The 17346-nt window shown below is 40.7% G+C and overlaps 1 protein-coding gene across 6 annotated transcripts in view; it reads right to left on the bottom strand.

Annotated features, from left to right (window-relative positions):
• The window catches only part of LOC109504739 (protein EI24 homolog), a 34498-nt gene that overhangs the window by 7509 nt on the left and 9643 nt on the right, over positions 1-17346 (bottom strand). For 2 of the 6 annotated variants that reach the window (XM_073259145.1, XM_019848348.2), the window contains 7 exons: positions 14932-14984; positions 13829-13963; positions 13639-13702; positions 13359-13444; positions 13143-13225; positions 12612-12688; positions 5662-5777 (listed from right to left, as the gene is read on the bottom strand). In XM_073259145.1, coding sequence (XP_073115246.1) covers positions 5662-5777; positions 12612-12688; positions 13143-13225; positions 13359-13444; positions 13639-13702; positions 13829-13963; positions 14932-14984 — 614 coding nt within the window. Of the gene's footprint in view, positions 1-5661; positions 5786-12611; positions 12689-13142; positions 13226-13358; positions 13445-13630; positions 13703-13828; positions 13964-14931; positions 14985-17346 lie in introns of all 6 variants that reach the window. The other 4 variants (XR_012142024.1, XM_073259147.1, XR_012142033.1 and 1 more) reach the window with 4 other exon arrangements.

The raw sequence follows: 17346 nt of genomic DNA, 5'->3' as shown, positions 1-17346 counted from the left end.
CACGAGTCGTGGCATTCGACGAACCCCAAAACGCGCAAAGTCTCAGAGCCAACCTCGACCTACTGGAAGAAAGGCGGAAGATTGCTCAAGTTCGAATGGCAGCCTACAGACAGAAAGTTGCCCGATATTACAACGCCCGAGTCAAGAATAAGGCATTTAAAGCAGGAGATCTAGTGCTCCGACGAGCTGCTGTCTCACAACCACAGGGCCAGAGGAAGCTTGCCCCAAACTGAGAGGGACCTTATGAGGTCAAAGAAGTAGTCCGGCCTGGAGCTTATTATCTTAAGGAGCTCGGAGGAGCCGACCTCCCGCGACCTTGGAGCTCAGAAAACTTACGGATGTACTACCAGTAATTTCGTCCTAATCAAAAAAGGCGTGCCCATTTGTCTTAGGACAATTCAAGCAGACTGTATCAAAAACGAGAGGGCAACCTTATAAAAGTCGAAGGCCCGGTTCTTTTAGACCGGATGGGGGGAGAGGCCTTGCAACGCCCATATGTGCCCCCACAGCCCTGTTAGGGACAGGAGGAGAACCTCGCCCTAACTTGAGCAAAGTCGAAGGCCCGGTTCTTTTAGACCGGATAGGGGGAGAGGCCTCGCAACGCCCATATGTGCCCCCACAGCCCTGTTAGAGACAGGAGGAGAACCTCGCCCTAACTTGAGCAAAGTCGAAGGCCCGGTTCTTTTAGACCGGATGCGGGGAGAGGCCTTGCAATGCCCATATGTGCCCCCACAGTCCTGTTAGGGACAGGAGGAGAACCTCGCCCTAACTTGAGCAAAGTCGAAGGCCCGGTTCTTTTAGACCGGATGCGGGGAGAGGCCTTGCAACGCCCATATGTGCCCCCACAGCCCTGTTAGGGACAGGAGGAGAACCTCGCCCTAACTTGAGCAAAGTCGAAGGCCCGATTCTTTTAGACCGGATGGGGGGAGAGGCCTTGCAACGCCCATATGTGCCCCCACAACCCTGTTAGGGACAGGAGGAGAACCTCGCCCTAACTTGAGCAAAGTCGAAGGCCCGGTTCTTTTAGACCGGATGGGGGGAGAGGCCTCGCAGCGCCCATATGTGCCCCCACAGCCCTGTTAGGGACAGAAGAAAAACTTCGCCCTAACTTGAGCAAAGTCAAAAACCCGGTTCTTTTAGACCGAATAAGGGGAGAGGCCTTACAACGCCCCAATGTACCCCCACGGCCGTGTCAAGAACACAAGGAGAACCTCACGCCAGCTCGAGCAAAATGAAAGGCCCGGACTCCTACGGGAGCCGGGTTCTAACGGCAGAGAAGACTTTACCCGGACTCCTACGGGAGCCGGGTTCCAACAACAAAAAAGACTTCACCCGGACTCCTACGGGAGCCGGGCTCCATCGCCAACATCAGCTACAGGACAATTCCGCCCGGACTTCTATGGAAGCCGGACTTTGCTCATGACTTTTATTGCAGGAAAACTTTGCCCTGACTCTTACGAGAGCCGGGCTACTCCAACTTCAGGAGGGCTTCTCCGTTCGGACTATCAAGGGGGCCGAACTTAGTCCCGACTTCAGCGGAGAAAAATCCAAGCAAAACTGACAAGTGGGTATCTTCGAACGGCATAAAAGCCGAAAAGGAGCTCGGCGAATGACGACCTCACGTGAACTGAAGAGGTCGCCGACGACCTTAGGACGGCAAAGAGAAGGAAAGGAAAATGAAGAAGTCCGACAGACAACTATTTGATACTAGATGCAAACAAGGTACCAAAATCACTTTTTCATTTAACAGAAGTATACGTTACAAGACCCGGTGGGTCAGGGAAAAAAGAAAAAGAAAAAGAAGATACACGTCATCGCAAGTCTCGCAAGCACGGTTCGGGCAGGACGAACCGGAGGCTGCTCCGAGCTACGAACTCCTCTCTCCGTCTCTATCCTTCTCAGTCGCGCTCTCCAGTGCGTGTAACAGCTCTCGCCCCATCTCGCCTCATTCTGTTTCCGAAGTCCCAACCTTAGCGGGAAAGGGGTGGGATAGATCTCCGGAGGCAATAAGGGCAACGACGGCAGCAGCGAAGACCTGTTTCAAGAAGAACCGTAGTCACTTCAGGAGCGGTAGCGACACCAGAGATGTGCCTCACCTCCGAATGCGCCGCGACGGCCGCCACCCAAGACGCTCCGGCAAGGTCGGCATGCGTTACTTCCACCGTCCCCGCAACAAGTTCTACTGCCCCACCGTCGACGCCGACCGCCTCTGGTCTCTCGGCCCCGACGGCGTCAAGGATCCCGTCATGGCTTATGACGACTGCTCTGCCCTCTTGACCGGTATCACCCCGTCTTGCTACTCCGAAATTCGCGGGCAGAATAACTTCACCGACAGCCCCCGTTGTTAAACCTCTGTTGTTGAAGGAATTCTTCCTTGGGCTCCCTTTAGAACGACGGAGATTCTCACCGGCCGCCATTCCCCTCCTCACCTTCCTCCAAGCCCTAAAAATTCCCTCAAGAACAGCCTCCCGAGTAAAGGACATGGTGCAAGGGAAGGAGACAAGGACTGGGGCGAGAGAAGCAAGACTCTCAGACGAAAAGAAAGCGCCAGGATGAAGCCACGAAGGGACTGAGGGGTTTAAATAGCCGGCGGATCCTGGCGCAGTTATGGCGGCGCGTATTCCTGGGCCAGCTGGTGTGTGCCACGTGTCGCGCTTATCCCCTTCATCGCCATCGAGGGTTGACCGCTCGTGAATTCCCGCAGCACGACGCTTGGGATCGCGTTTCAACGGGGATTCCGAAAAGACTCTTCAGGTCGCCTTCACCGAAAAGCAGACTCTGACATGCGCTCATTAAATATCAAAATATCTGGGGGCGGCAGTGCGCAGAATTCGAAGGGACGATTCCGGCTGTGCACATCTCTCTCTGTGTGTACTTCCTTCGCTTGAAATTCAAACTCGGAAGTGGGGGGACTGGTGTTGGGTATAAAATACCCACAGCCGAAATCCTCAGCAGGACAGCTTCGCCCGGACTCCTACGGGAGCCGGGCTCCGCCATCGACAGCAGGACGGCTCCGACCGGACTCCTATGGGAGCCGGGCTCCGCCATCAACGGCAGGACAGCTCCGCCCGGACTCCTACGGGAGCCGGGCTCCGCCATCGACGGCAGGACGGCTCCGCCCGGACTCCTACGGGAGCCGGGCTCCGCCATCGACGGCAGGACGGCTCCGACCGGACTCCTACGGGAGCCGGGCTCCGCCATCGACGGCAGGACGGCTCCGACCGGACTCCTACGGGAGCCGGGCTCCGCCATCGACAGCAGGACGGCTCCGACTGGACTCCTACGGGAGCCGGGCTCCGCCTGCAACTTCGGCTCCGAGAGGGTTCCACCCGGACTCCTACGGGAGCCAGTCTCCGACCTCAGTATCAGCCGCCGGAGCCGAACTCCACCCACGACCTCAACCAAAAAGAGGACCCCTCCCGGACTCTTACAAAGGCCGAACTCCGAACGCTGCCGAGCCTCGGTCAACAGATCCGCGCCCTTGGCAGATCACAATAACAACCATGATCCTGTTCCACTTCCTGTAGCGGATTCCGCGCGGCTACATCACCCCCTGCGGCGGACCCATTACTCTCTGACAGGCTGTGTCAACGGCCACGATGCTGCTCCGCTCCCTGCGGCAGGTGCTGCACGATCCCACTATTCGCTGACAACTAGCGGCAACGGACGCCGCTCCATTACCTACAACAGGCCCTACGTGGCGGGCTATAACGATAGCCACGGGTCTACCCCACTATCTTTCGCAATCAATTCCCCTGACCATGGGCGGCCCACTACCGGACGGTTACAAACGTCGCCATCAATCCGTTGCCTCCTCCGCCTATAAAAGGGGGACCCAGATACGTTATTCTTTAAGCTCATTTTCCTTATCTCAAAACTCTGCTAAATTCTCCGTTCGAGCACTCCATTCTTGTTGAGGCAGAGAACTGACTTGAGCGTCGGAGGGTCTTGCCGGAGCAACCCCACCTCCGGTTTAGACTTCCCTTGCAGGTCCCGGCGGCGACCGCGGCTTCCCCGACTCCAGCTTCTCCGGCGCAAGCGGATTTTTGCACCAACATGTGTGTTTTGGTTTCATTATGAATATTTCAACTTATGAACTCGTCAATATATAATAGCAAAGTCTATAACTATTCATCATTTTTTGTAAATCAAATGATCAATTTGAAGTCAGTCCATCAACTACATTTTGTTGCTCGATGAGGCACAACTAAATTGCCATCTTAGATCTATCATCAACATATTTAAACAATTCCCTGTAATTTTGTCCTTGCTCTTTTTTCTACATGAAGCAGTTTGATGTAGGTCTGCGTGTGGGTGGAGCATTTTTTTTCTAGGATTCGAGGTTCTTACACGACATTTTTCTTTATTGAACCTGAATTTTGTTTCTTGCTTTATAACAAAAGTTATATAAAATTGTTATTAAAAGTTATTTTTCAGGTCTATTCTTTCTCGAGCAAAGTTTGCCATCTCAGTACCTGACTCCGAACTGGTGCCATCCTATTACAGTGTCGATATGCAGTTTGGTACGGCATGAGAGAGCATACCAAATGTCGATACGATACGAGATACCGTATCAGTATGATACGGGATGGTATGCCCCTTATTGAGCTGTATGGGATAATATAGCAGACCATGTTCCTAAGGCTATTCAATAATGGACTCCTCCCTTGACAATGAAGTGGAACGCAATCAACAATATGCCTTCCCCATATAAGAAAATAAATTTATACATATTTATTTGCGTCTAAATGTTATTAAGACCATATAGGTGTTGATAGAGGGGCACGGACATATACTATTGGATATAAGAGAGTAAACAAAGAATAGTTTATACTTGGAATTGAGGGTTTGATGAAAATGCAGCGTTGGAAACTGTTTCTACTAATACAAATACTTTTGAAAGAGTGTAAGATGCACTGATTGTGCATAATTAATAATTGATGACGCAGACTTTTTGGAATAATATTATGTCATTTTATTCCATGTATAACATACCCATCTACAGGAAAGAAGGAAAGAAAGAAATGAAGGAAAGACAAGAAAGGAAGGAAAAAAAAAATAAAAGAAGAAAGGAAGGAAAGAAGAATAAAAAGTAAAAAAAATAAAGGAAACAAGAAGAAAAAGGAAGAAAAGAAAGGAAGAAGAAGAGGAAGCAAAGAAAGAAAGGAAGGGAGAAGAAAAACAAAGGAAGGAAAGAAGAAAAAGGAGATGAAAAAACATAATTAAGATCAGACAACGATCCAAGGTTAGTGAGGAAAATTAAAATAGGCATCAAAATTGTTAAGGAACCTCAGAGGATAAAGACATTTCTCAAAAGCGTTTCATAAAAGACTATATTTTAATGAGCTCACAACTCACAAGTAGGATTCATTGTATCTACTGTTTAACATTTCTAAAAGCAAGAATTGTGTCCTGATAAAACTGTTTTTAATTGACTTGTAAGCTTCAACTGCAACACTACAAGTCAAACAATGACCTAAACAAATGCAAGAAATTAAACTGTTGATATGTATGTCATTCTTAGATAAGAAAACATAGTGCGTGATGTTCAGGTGGTGAAGCATAAAAAAAAATCTTAAGATTAACTTATCCCACCAACAAACCATCCAAACAATCTATTGGCTTAAATAAGCAAAAAGCAATTTGATTACGATTACTTACGATACTTTGTCTGCAGCATAAAATATTCGAAGCTTTCTTGGTCCACCTCCTCCCCATGAACTTGTTAGAGAATCAATAACTTGCTCTACTTGAGTGCCTGCTGCTGTCAAAACAAACTGGAGTACTGTTTTGCTTCAATGACTGTTTGAGAAATGATGGCAAAAAAGATATTGGGATGCAGGATTATGTGACAAATAGATAATCCATTAAGCCAACAATGCAACCAAATTAGGGGATCTAGACAGTTCTTTTAAGCGGCTCATCCATCAAGACAGGGCTCATTTTACAAGGGATAGGACAAGGTGAGGTGTTCATAAACAATGCTTCTACAAATAATTAAAAGCACAATAAGACAACCCAAAGTGCTCAAACCCTATTATTTGAGAGAAGGGCCAGGCGTGTGTGTGGGTGGGGTGGGGATGTAGAAGCTACTTAAAGCGAAATAGCTGGCAGATCGAGGCTTGGATTACCTCTTAATAAAGGTTAAACAAATTCCTTTTCTTGAAAAAAAAAATGCATGATGAGTTGCAGTATAAATTTTTATTTCCATACTACCATTGAAGCATTGAAGCATTTGCTAAAGAAATGTCAATCATTATTTGTTCAAAAAAAAAAAGTATCCTGTATATTTATTTTTCAAAATTGTTCATGTCGCCATTTTATTGACCAATATATTTTTGGTAAGCTATGTTTAGGAAGAAAATCTGCAATGTTGTAATTAGGGAATGCTTGACTAACATATTTTTGGTAAGCTATGTTTAAGAAGAAAATCTGTAATGTTATAATTAGAGAGTGGTTGACCAATATATTTGGTAAGCTATATTTAGGAAAAAAATCTGCAATGCTGTAATTAGGGAATAAAATCAGCAATTGCAATGTAAGCATTTATATAATAACATCAATATAAATAGAGGAGTAGGTCAAAAGAAAATCAAGATTCGAGGCCTATCACTCTTTCTCATATTATTCTCTCTACTCCCTTACTTTCTCTCTACCATCTCTTCTCATTTTTAACTTGGTATCAGAGCGTGGTTCTGATCTAAACTCTTGTCAGGACTGGCCCCGTGAGAATTTTTTTTCTTCTTGATCGTTCCCGTGGTGTTTAGGACATGTCGGAAGTTAGTACCAGTGGTGATTCCAACCGCTCCATCGGTGAGGGCAATGGGAGGAGGGCTGTAGCCCTTGGTGATAACCCCTCTCCAAATCAATCCTATGAAGTTAGATGGAAACAATTACCTCACGTGGTCTCGATCTTGTTTGTTTATCAAGGCCCAAGAGATGTATGGGTTCCTTTTTGGGGAGAAAAAGAGACCTGCAGCTGATGACTCTTCTTTTGGCCAATGGGAATCTGAGAATTCCTTGGTTATGTCTTGGCTCATCAATTCTATGTAGCCTTACATCGCTTGTGGGTACTTACTCTTAGATTCTGCATGAAAAATCTGGAACGCTGCTGCCCAAACTTACTCACAATTGGGTTGATGCTCGAGTCTATGAACTAAGGAAAAAGATTCATGAGACCAGACAAGGAGAGATAATTGTGGCTCAGTATTTTGCTGAACTTAGCATCCTATGGCAAGAATTGAATTTTTTTCAAGATTTCCAAGCTAACTGCCCTAATGATGCTGCCAAGTTCCAGAAAATGATTGATAAGGAGCGTGTTTATGATTTCTTGGCTGGGCTCAATGTGGAGTATGACTAGATAAGAGTTTTAAGTACTTAGAAAAGATCTTTTTGCTTCATTTAGACAAATCTATGCTCTTGTACAGCAAGAGGCGAGTAGAAGATCTGCTATGTTGAACACTACTACCCATGAAAGATTTGCAATGGTAGTAAATTCAAGTTAGAAGAAAACAAAGGGGCAAACTTATAGTGACCAAGCAACTGTTGATAGGCTGAAGTATGATTATTGTGGACGAACAAGACATACAAGAGACTTGTTAAAAACTACATGACCATCCTGCTAGAGGACGTGGTGGTAAACGAGCTGGATTTGCTCGACCACAAGCTCATATACCTAAGGTGAAAGAGAATATATATATGAAGACTCAGATACTAATAATCTCATTAAGGAGGAGTTGCAATCAATCAGACATTTGATGGCCAAACTTGATTCAAACATATCATCTTCTACTTCTAATTTTGCTCACACAGGTACATCAGCTAATACGTTTAATGCTTCCATGTCTGGTAAGTCTAACCCTTGGATCGTAGATTCCGGAGCCTCCAATCATATGACTGATTCTTCACATGAATTCTTATCATATTTTCCCTCTTCTAGTAGAGATAAAGTTCGTACAGCAGATGGTTCTTTTTCTTCTGTGTCAGGGAAAGGTTATATTCATTGCACACCTACACTGATCTTGTTCTCTGTTCTTCATGTTCCTAATTTTTTTACTAATCTTCTATCAATTAGTTCAATCACTAAAGATTTAAATTGTAAAGTCTCATTTTATCCCAGCTATTGCGTCTTTCAATAACTGAAAACAGAGAGAATGATTGGCTATGGTAGAGTTTAAGATGGCTTATATCTATTAGAAGATGGTCTTAATTCGTCAACCAATACAAGTTTTGCAAGCCAAGTTTTCCACCTCAAGTCCTTGATGCCTGCTCAACAACAGTTACTTCATTGGCACCAACGGTCAAGTCATCCATCCTTTAGAGCTATGGAGAAGTTATTTCCTACTTTATTTCAGTAGTGCACTAAGAAAACTTTATTTTGTGATGCTTATAAATTCGCCAAGCAAGTCGTACTTCTTATCCTTCTAGTAATAATAAAAGTACTGCACCATTTGTGATTGTTCATTCAAATGTTTGGGATCCTAGTCGAGTTGTGTCATTATCTGGTTTCCGATGGTTTGATACGTTTATTGATTGCTATAGTCATACTACTTGGGTCTATTTGTTGCACATTAAAGATAAGATATTTTCTTGTTTCAAGTTGTTTCATAAAATGGTATGTACGTAGTTTAATGTAAAAATTAAGATTTTGAAAAGTGATAATGGTACAGAATATATAGATAGTTCTTTTCAAAATTATCTTGGTAACCATGGCATCATATATCAAACAAGTTATGTAGATACACCAGCTCAGAATGATGTTGCAGAATGTAAGAACCGGCATCTGTTGGACGTCGCCAAATCACTCGTGTTTACCATGAATGTTCCTTAAACCTATTGAGGAGATGCAGTTCTTACTAAAGCTTATCTTATCAATCGGATGCCATTACAAGTACTCGATTTTAGAACTCTTTGTAAGCTCCTTCAAGGTACTTATTCTTTTATTGTTCCTCCTAAAGTCTTTGATTGTGTTTGTTTTGTTCATAATCATCGAAGAATCATAAGCAAACTTGACCCACATGCCCTAAAGTGTATATTCATTGGATACTCAGCAACTCAAAAGGGATACGAGTGCTATCACCCCCACATCAGGAAAATGTTTGTTAGTATGGACATTACTTTTTGAGAAACTAAAGCCTACTTTGCTAAGTCGTCTCTTTAAGGAGAGAATGTCATAGCTGAAGAGTCTCCTTCATCCTCATTATGGTGGGTTTCCTCACCTACTTTACCAGATAGAAGTGAGGGGGAGATGGAGAAAATTGTAAATAAGGGGGAGAAGGAACAAGAGAATGTGAATGGAGAGAAAGATAGCAGTTGTAGGTACTCAAACTAAAATATGAAGGATCTGCAAACATAAACTCACACAAAATAGGTAGATAAAGCCACTGTACAAACCCTACCTAGTCAAGCACCATCCTCAGATTCAGTTCTACCACAATCTCCTCCTACTCCTAGTAAATCACCTATCTCATTTTCAAATTATCATGAACCAATCATTAATGATATTGATCTACCTATTGCTATTAGAAAAGGAGTTCAAAGTTGTACTCAACATCCCATATCTAATTTTGCTTCATATAACTCATTGTCTCCTTCCTATAGAAATTTTGTATCGTCTTTGTCTTCTGTGTCTATTCCTTAGGATTGGAAGGAAGCACTTGCTAATCCTAATTGAAAGGAGCTATGATAGAGGAGATCAAACTATTGGCGAAAAATGAAGCTTGGGAGCTTACCACTCCCATCAGGAAAAAGGACAATTGGTTGTAAGTGGGTTTTCACTATCAAACAGAAGGCTGATGGGACCATTGACAGATTCAAGACAAGACTTATCGCAAAAGGATTTACTCAGACATATAGAATAGATTATCAAGAGACATTCGCTCCTATTGCGAAAATGAATTCTATTCGAATTCTTCTTTCTTGTGCAGCTAATCTAGGATGAGAATTGCATCAATTGAATGTAAAAAATGCCTTCCTTCACGAGGACTTAGAAGAAGAAGTATATATGGAGATTCCTCCAGATTTTTCTCATTGGAAAACAGAAGGCAAGGTATGTAAGTTGAAGAAATCATTGTACGGTCTCAAACAATCCCCGCGAGCCTGGTTTGATAGATTCAGCAAAGCAATGGTTAATTTTGGATATCATCAGAGTAATGCAAATCATACAATGTTCATCAAATATAATAATGAGAATATCACTGTTTTCATTGTATATGTTGATGATATAGTGGTGACAGGAGATGACTCTGGAGAAGTTATCAGATTGAAGGCCAGTCTAGCTAAGGAGTTTGAAATAAAAGATTTGGGTAAGCTACGATATTTTCTTGGTATTGAAGTTGCTCGATCAGACAATGATATCTTCATTTCTCAAAGAAAATATATCTTGGACTTGCTTAAAGAGACGGGTATGTTGGGTTGTAAGCCAACAAACACTCCTATGGATCCAAATCATCATCTCAAGAGTGGTGATGGAGAAATAGTAGACAAAAGGAGGCATCAAAGATTAGTATGGAGATTGATTTATCTCTCTCATACTCGTCCAGATATTGCCTATCCTGTTAGCATGGTAAGCTAGTTTATGCATGATCCCCGCTCTATTCATCTAGATGCTGTTTTTTGCATCTTGAGTACTTGAAATCAGCACCCGAAAAAGGATTACTTTTTTCGAACCATGGTCACTTTAAAATAGAAGATTTTACAGATGCTGATTGGGCTAGGTCACTTGATGATAGGAGGTCTACATCAGCGTATTGTACACTTGTTGGAGGGAACTTAATCACTTAGAGAAGTAAAAAACAATTAGTGGTGACGAGATCTAGTGCTGAAGCAGAGGACAGAGCAATAGCAAATGGAGTTTATGAACTTTTGTGGCTTAAAATGTTGATGCAAGATCTGAAAATGGAGAATGGTGGACCTCTCCTATATTGTGATAACAAAGCTATTATCAATATTGCTCATAATCCAGTTCAACATGACTGAACAAAGCATATCGAGATAGACACTTCATTAAAGAAAAGTTGAATGAGGGGCTACTTTGTACACCTTATGTAAAATCAGAAAATCAACTAGCTCATATTTTGACTAAAGGTCTTAGTAGTAAGGTGTTTCATTCAATGAGAGATATCTATGCACCATCTGGAGAGGCAGTGTTGACCAATATATTTTTAGTAAGCTATGTTTACGAAGAAAATCTGCAATATTATAATTAGGGAATGCTTGACCAATATATTTTTGGTAAGTTATGTTTAGGAAGAAAATCTGTAATATTATAATTAGGGAGTGGTTGACCAATATATTTGGTAAGCTATGTTTAGAAAGAAAATCTGCAATGCTGTAATTGAAGAATAAAATCAGCAATTGCAATGTAAGCATTTATGTAATAACATCAATATAAATAGAGATATAGGTCAGAAGAAAATCAAGATTCGAGACCTATTACTCTTTCTCATATTATTCTCTCTGCTCCCTTACTTTCTCTTTACTATCTCTTCTCATTTTTAACTCATTTTAAAAACACTGAGCTACAATCAACAACCCATTGGTTGGAAAATTACAAATAGTCGAGAACAGTCACGAGGAAAAAGAGCAATTACTTTACTATCCAAAAGTGTCACTCGGTGAGGCTTTAATCAAACATTGACTGACAGAAAAAGCTAAGAGTTATTTTGGCATCATTGGCTCTACTATATAGAAGAGTTTTTGAAAATAAATCCAGTGAAAATACTACTAGATGATGAATCTCAGGTGCAGCTGACTTCAGAAGAAACTGAAATTGAACATGGATCCACACTTGCTGTCATTGCATGCTAGACGAATTATACTGTACCAAACTACCAATACATGCTCAACCATGGGCAGTTAATAAACAGTTATCACAAGGATGACAAAAAGGGAAGCCTTGAATTACATTGACATGATTGGATCATCCCTTTATGAGACAGAAACTGCTGTGGAAAATAACTAGGTCGCGACATGGCAAGGAAGGATAATAGTCAAGGCTGATAACCATGTCATACACTTTACCATTGCAGTGGCACTGGGAAGTATCTAAAGATTCTAAACAATCACAATGAAATCGAGAACAGGGAACTGCACCAGACATGCATCAAACATAACCATGACACCCTCATCCAAAAAAAAAAAAAAAAAAGCTAAAATATGACCACCTAATTTGTCAACTTTTACTGACTATTAATGACACTGATTTTCTTTCTTTCTTCTTTTTTTTTTTTTAAGATTGTTGAATCTTTGTCCTAAATTACTAATGCTACTCAATGAACAGGACAGTTTCCTTGATGTCCACAATTGTATGACCAGAAAACTGGACACTGTTTCTGATGACTTTACAAGGTCACAAGTAAGACTACCTCCCAAGGATCCTAATGAGATAGGGCTTGATCCAGACTGGTTCGAATCAGATGAGAATTTACTGGTTCATCCTGTCTACACTAAGCAAAACTTTGTTAGAAAAACATAGTGCTAAATAGTATCCAAAGGTTGGGTGAAAAAGAAAGCTGCATGCTGAAAATAGAGATATGCATGAACAGGAAATGCCTTGAAAAATCTATATCCTAGACTCTAAGGCAAGAAAATAAAAAAGTTTTCAGGCATACCATTGGATAAAGTATAGCCATAATTCCATAACTCACAAGTGTGGAGAAAAAGAGAATCGGAAGAACACAAGGACTTCCTGAAAATTCAAAATGAAAAAATTTAACATGTCAAAATCCAGAAATAGTATACAAATGAGAAACCTAGAAAGCTGAAATAAGTTAACGAAAAATGACTGAATCAAGTTTGATGATATGGAGAAAGAGCATCAATTTTATCTATAAAAGAAGTTTATTATAAAAAATAGCTCAATCATTCTTTGACCATTACACTTGTAAGATACATAAAATGAATGTCATTGAAGTGCACAGACAAGTGTGTCACAAGATAAAGGATCTAGGATCTCATTGTTAAAGAATAACAACAAAGCATCTCATAGCAAAAGCAGCATGAGCAAATACTTCTACGGTAGCATCATCAAATACACACACATAAGCATTTATTTGTTTTCTAATGTTAATTAATATACAAGGCACATGTGGTATACAATAGATTATCCATAAAGTAACCTACTGGAGTAACAAAAATCATACCAAATCCTGCAAAAAATGCCCAGTTTGATTCGAAGAACTCAAGCCTTTCATTTAAACTCACTTCAGAAAAATTCCATTTGTACCTGAACATGTTTATAGCAAATGAATTGCCGTCCTCTCACTATTTTCACAAACTCATACCAGAAAACATAAGCTGTGATGCATACTCAAAACAACAGTATTTGTATAAAAGTTTTCTAGAAACTGGATGCATACTCAAAACAGTAGTAGGCATATATCAAGGAAAGAAGCAGAAAATTGATTGCCTTGCCAATATAGGGTATAAAACCTGTAGCAGAAACCTGCATTGTAGAACATAAAGAGTTTCATCATAAATATACTTGATATAATACAAACAATATGCAAAAGCTGGGGTAGAACTTGGCCATGTTAATATATATAGGTTTGCTTTCAAGAAAAATAAAAAGTGGAAAAGCAGCCTATGATCAGATAAAAAAATGTAAGGCATTAAGCAGAAACTAGCGCACCACTGCACCTCTATGAAGAAGATGCTCAGCAAAAGGATTGAATAAACCTGCTCGCCAATTCCAAGAAACACCCTATTGGATCATTAAAACATGAAAGAGACCTTTGAGTATACTGTGAAAAACATCATGCATATTTTGATGAAATTTGCAGAAACTACTGGAATAGTAGAACCTGGAAAGCTATGCTAGCAAGATTACCGCTCGAATCCACCTGGCCTGCTCATTTGTCTGAAACTCTGGGAGTCTGATAAATCTTTTCTGTTAGGTGTTTGTTCCTTGGAAGGTCCTTCTTTTGTCAGAACAGCAAAAGCATACTTAGCGATGTCATTGTACCTGGTTTAGGACCAGCAGAAATGGAGCATGCATTTAAACAAAGGAGATGGAGGAACAGTGAAAAGCCAACTCAATACATGTAATCTGATGCAAGTTGATATTTTGGGGAAATAGCATAAAACCTTCATAGCAGGGCGAGCATCAGAGACAAAATTTCATCATAATAAATTTCAAATCTATTGTACAATTAAACAATGGTCATGAGAAGGTGCCAACTACTTTCTTGGTGATTGTACTAGAAATTGGTGATCAATCTCAACCTCAGCAGGGTTGGGGAATTTAGGAGTGTTGGGAATGGTTGTGCCCCCAACCCACCAAAAAATAAATGAATAATGGCTGAATAATGTACAAATTAATAATAATAAAATTGTATAAAGCATTCACAATCATGAGTATTGCATAAGGAAGAAGACTTTGTAAGAGACAATTGACAACCAAATGGCCTCATTTTATTCACTCCTAGAGGGGTTGCAATTTACCTATTCCATCATTCATTTCTTTGCAAGGTCATACATCACAGTGAGCATGTTTACCCCATCATCACTTCAATTCTTATCTTCTCAAGTCTACTCCTCAAAACATTGAGTCAGGGCAATATACCTTCCTACCTCATGCCATACTGCTCACGCATCCAAACCTTCTAGTTTCACTTCCAAAACTTTATCCCCTGCTAACCCAGCTTAGACGCATGACTGTCTTCTTCATGATGTCCTAGGTTTATAGCTTACTCAAAATTTTCTTTGTTGATTTTTTGTCCCCCCTTCCTAGCTCTATCACACATTCTTTCTTGTTCTTGTTTTAGTTTCATAGAGGACTCTTCTACCAGCAACTTGCCAGATCCATTCCACCTAAAACAACAATAAACACCTAAAAGACACCTACAACGACAATAAAGATTATATACATTACATACATTACGCATATATATATATATAAATGAAAGCTTAAGTTGACAGCAAGATACCTACCACAGGGTGCTCAGTATGAAGCTGAAAACATATAGAGGATAGAACCAGAAAATCTGCAGCATCAATAATAGATAATAGACAAAGTCAATGCATAAGATAACAAGAAGCAAACTTTAAAGCCATCTATATGAAAAGAGAGAAAACATAAAGAAAAGAAAAACAACTAAGGATAGCATTGATCTGAAAAGATGATTCATAAACATACTATGAAAAAAAAAAAACAAATTTCTATATGTTAAAAGGAACATGGTCACAGGCAAACTATCAACAAATAAGAAAGGATAATCTTTGGCAGGTCAAAGTCTAATGATGATTATACCCTTGATTGTCAGTGTGAACTTCAGTTTGCTTCTTATTTCTTATTCCATTGTGAGATTTTATGGTTCCTTCTCTAGAAGAAGAAGAAGAAGAAAAAAACAAAGACAACGATGATGAAGAAGAAGAATTCAGATTCATTGTGCACAGAGATATGTAATGTTGGTTACAAGTGTTCAATATAGTTGAATGAAAGCAAGAACAGCTTCAACTTTAAAAGCTAAACTAGCTTGTAACCCCATGCGATGCATGGGATTCAATTTTTTAAAAATAATATTTAATTTTATATATCTATTTTATTATATCTATTCTATATATATTTAAAAAATAGTTAAAATAATTTTAAAAAATTATATTTTATGCATAGCATGTATTATAAGCTATGGAACAAATCTTCTAAGATCCGACGATCCCGATTCCACGAACTCCTTTCTAAACCAATCATTTCTTACTATTTTTATCTTTAACCATTTTTAAATCCTTCCATCTCTCCTTCTCCTTCTCATTCGATCCTCTACTATCACATATCTAATTCTTTCAATGGCAGCGCCGACAATATGTTCATAATCCACTTAAAGATACAACAGAAAGTTAATAAAATCCAAGAACTTAACACTGCAAAATTCAAAAAATTTTAAAAGCTTATTTAATATCCAAGCAAGTGCTAAAAGGAAAATAATTTTAAAATAAGCACATTACCACTCCCTCCCAACCACGGACCAATAACACGCATACATACCATGTACATGCCTAGTGTGCACAATTATGTAAACATGTGTGCATACATACATGCATACAAAGAATCAGACAGATAGACATACAGATCAGTTTATAACAAAAATCTGCAGTTTAAAACACTAGTAGAAATCAATTTAAGTTTATAATGATATGATAAATAATGTTAAGTTTATAATGATATTGTAACTTCTACGATCAAAAAAAAAATTGATATGGTAACTTCTCCAACATCTACAGCTGTTACAAAGCCTCCATTTGGGCCATTATTTATCATTTCAAACTTTTTCTTTTCTTTCTCCCAGTCTATCCACCATTACCTAAGGCTCAACGACGACCAGACTGTTCCCCTTGGCACGCGCCACATGGCATCTAGCCCGGCAGGTCAGACAAGAGCTCTAGGCAGCCAGCCACCGCTCGACGCATCGGATATGGAAGCCATGGTTATGGGGCATCAAAACCTACACTTTTCCTTAGACAACCAATCAGGCCAGAACCATACGGCTCATTTCAAGCTACAAAAAGATGATAATTTCAGCAATGCTATGGTAACTCAGAATAAGTCTTTCACCATTCTTGTTGCTTTGGCACAATCCCCAAAGCAAATACAAAGCAAGCAATGACAATTCCAACCTCATGCCTCTCTCTCTCGCAAATTGGATTCTTGTTCTGAGATTTTCCGCTCCCCTGCCCAATCAGATTTGTGCTCAATAGTCTTCATAAACCCAAGTGTTAATGGATCAAAGAATGGTGACCGCTGCTTTTGCTGTGGACTTTCATAAAAAGCATCGCATGCAATTAAGACTCCCAAGAATGGAAAAAACAAAGGAAATACCCAACAAAAAAGCCCAGCCATCGTCTGAGCTTCCCTGTTCGGCCGCTCCCAGCCTCCCACCCGATTGGACTCCTAGGGATGGGAAACATAGGAAAAATCAACAAAAACAAAGGAAAGATGGAAAAAAATTAAGGGTATGACCTTTCCCCACATAGATGATCAAATTTTTCCCTTTTTGCTTCTTTTTCTTTTCATTTCATTCTCTTTTTCAGAGATCTGTGGGATAGGAGAGTAGTGGAGAGACATTAAAGGGTTTCTTAGGTTCTGATTTGGTTTTTTTCCCAAGCAAGTTGTAACGGTGTGAGAAGCCCCAACCATTTTTCCTGTTTTTCCTTTATTTTTCCCGTCCTCAAGAGCCCCAATCGGGTGGGAGGCTTGGAGCAGCTAAATAAGGAAGCTCTCAAACTGCGATCCCTGCCGTCGACCTCGACCCCTCGATTTCTTCCACTCCTATGGAGACGAAGCTCCAATACGTGTGTAACCCCGGGACGGCCTTTTCAATTTTTTTCCTGCACACGTGGCAGACATTG

Source organism: Elaeis guineensis, chromosome 1 (genome assembly GCF_000442705.2).
Source record: "Elaeis guineensis isolate ETL-2024a chromosome 1, EG11, whole genome shotgun sequence".
Classification (NCBI taxonomy): domain Eukaryota; kingdom Viridiplantae; phylum Streptophyta; class Magnoliopsida; order Arecales; family Arecaceae; genus Elaeis; species Elaeis guineensis.
This window is presented reverse-complemented; position numbering and strand designations above follow the sequence as displayed.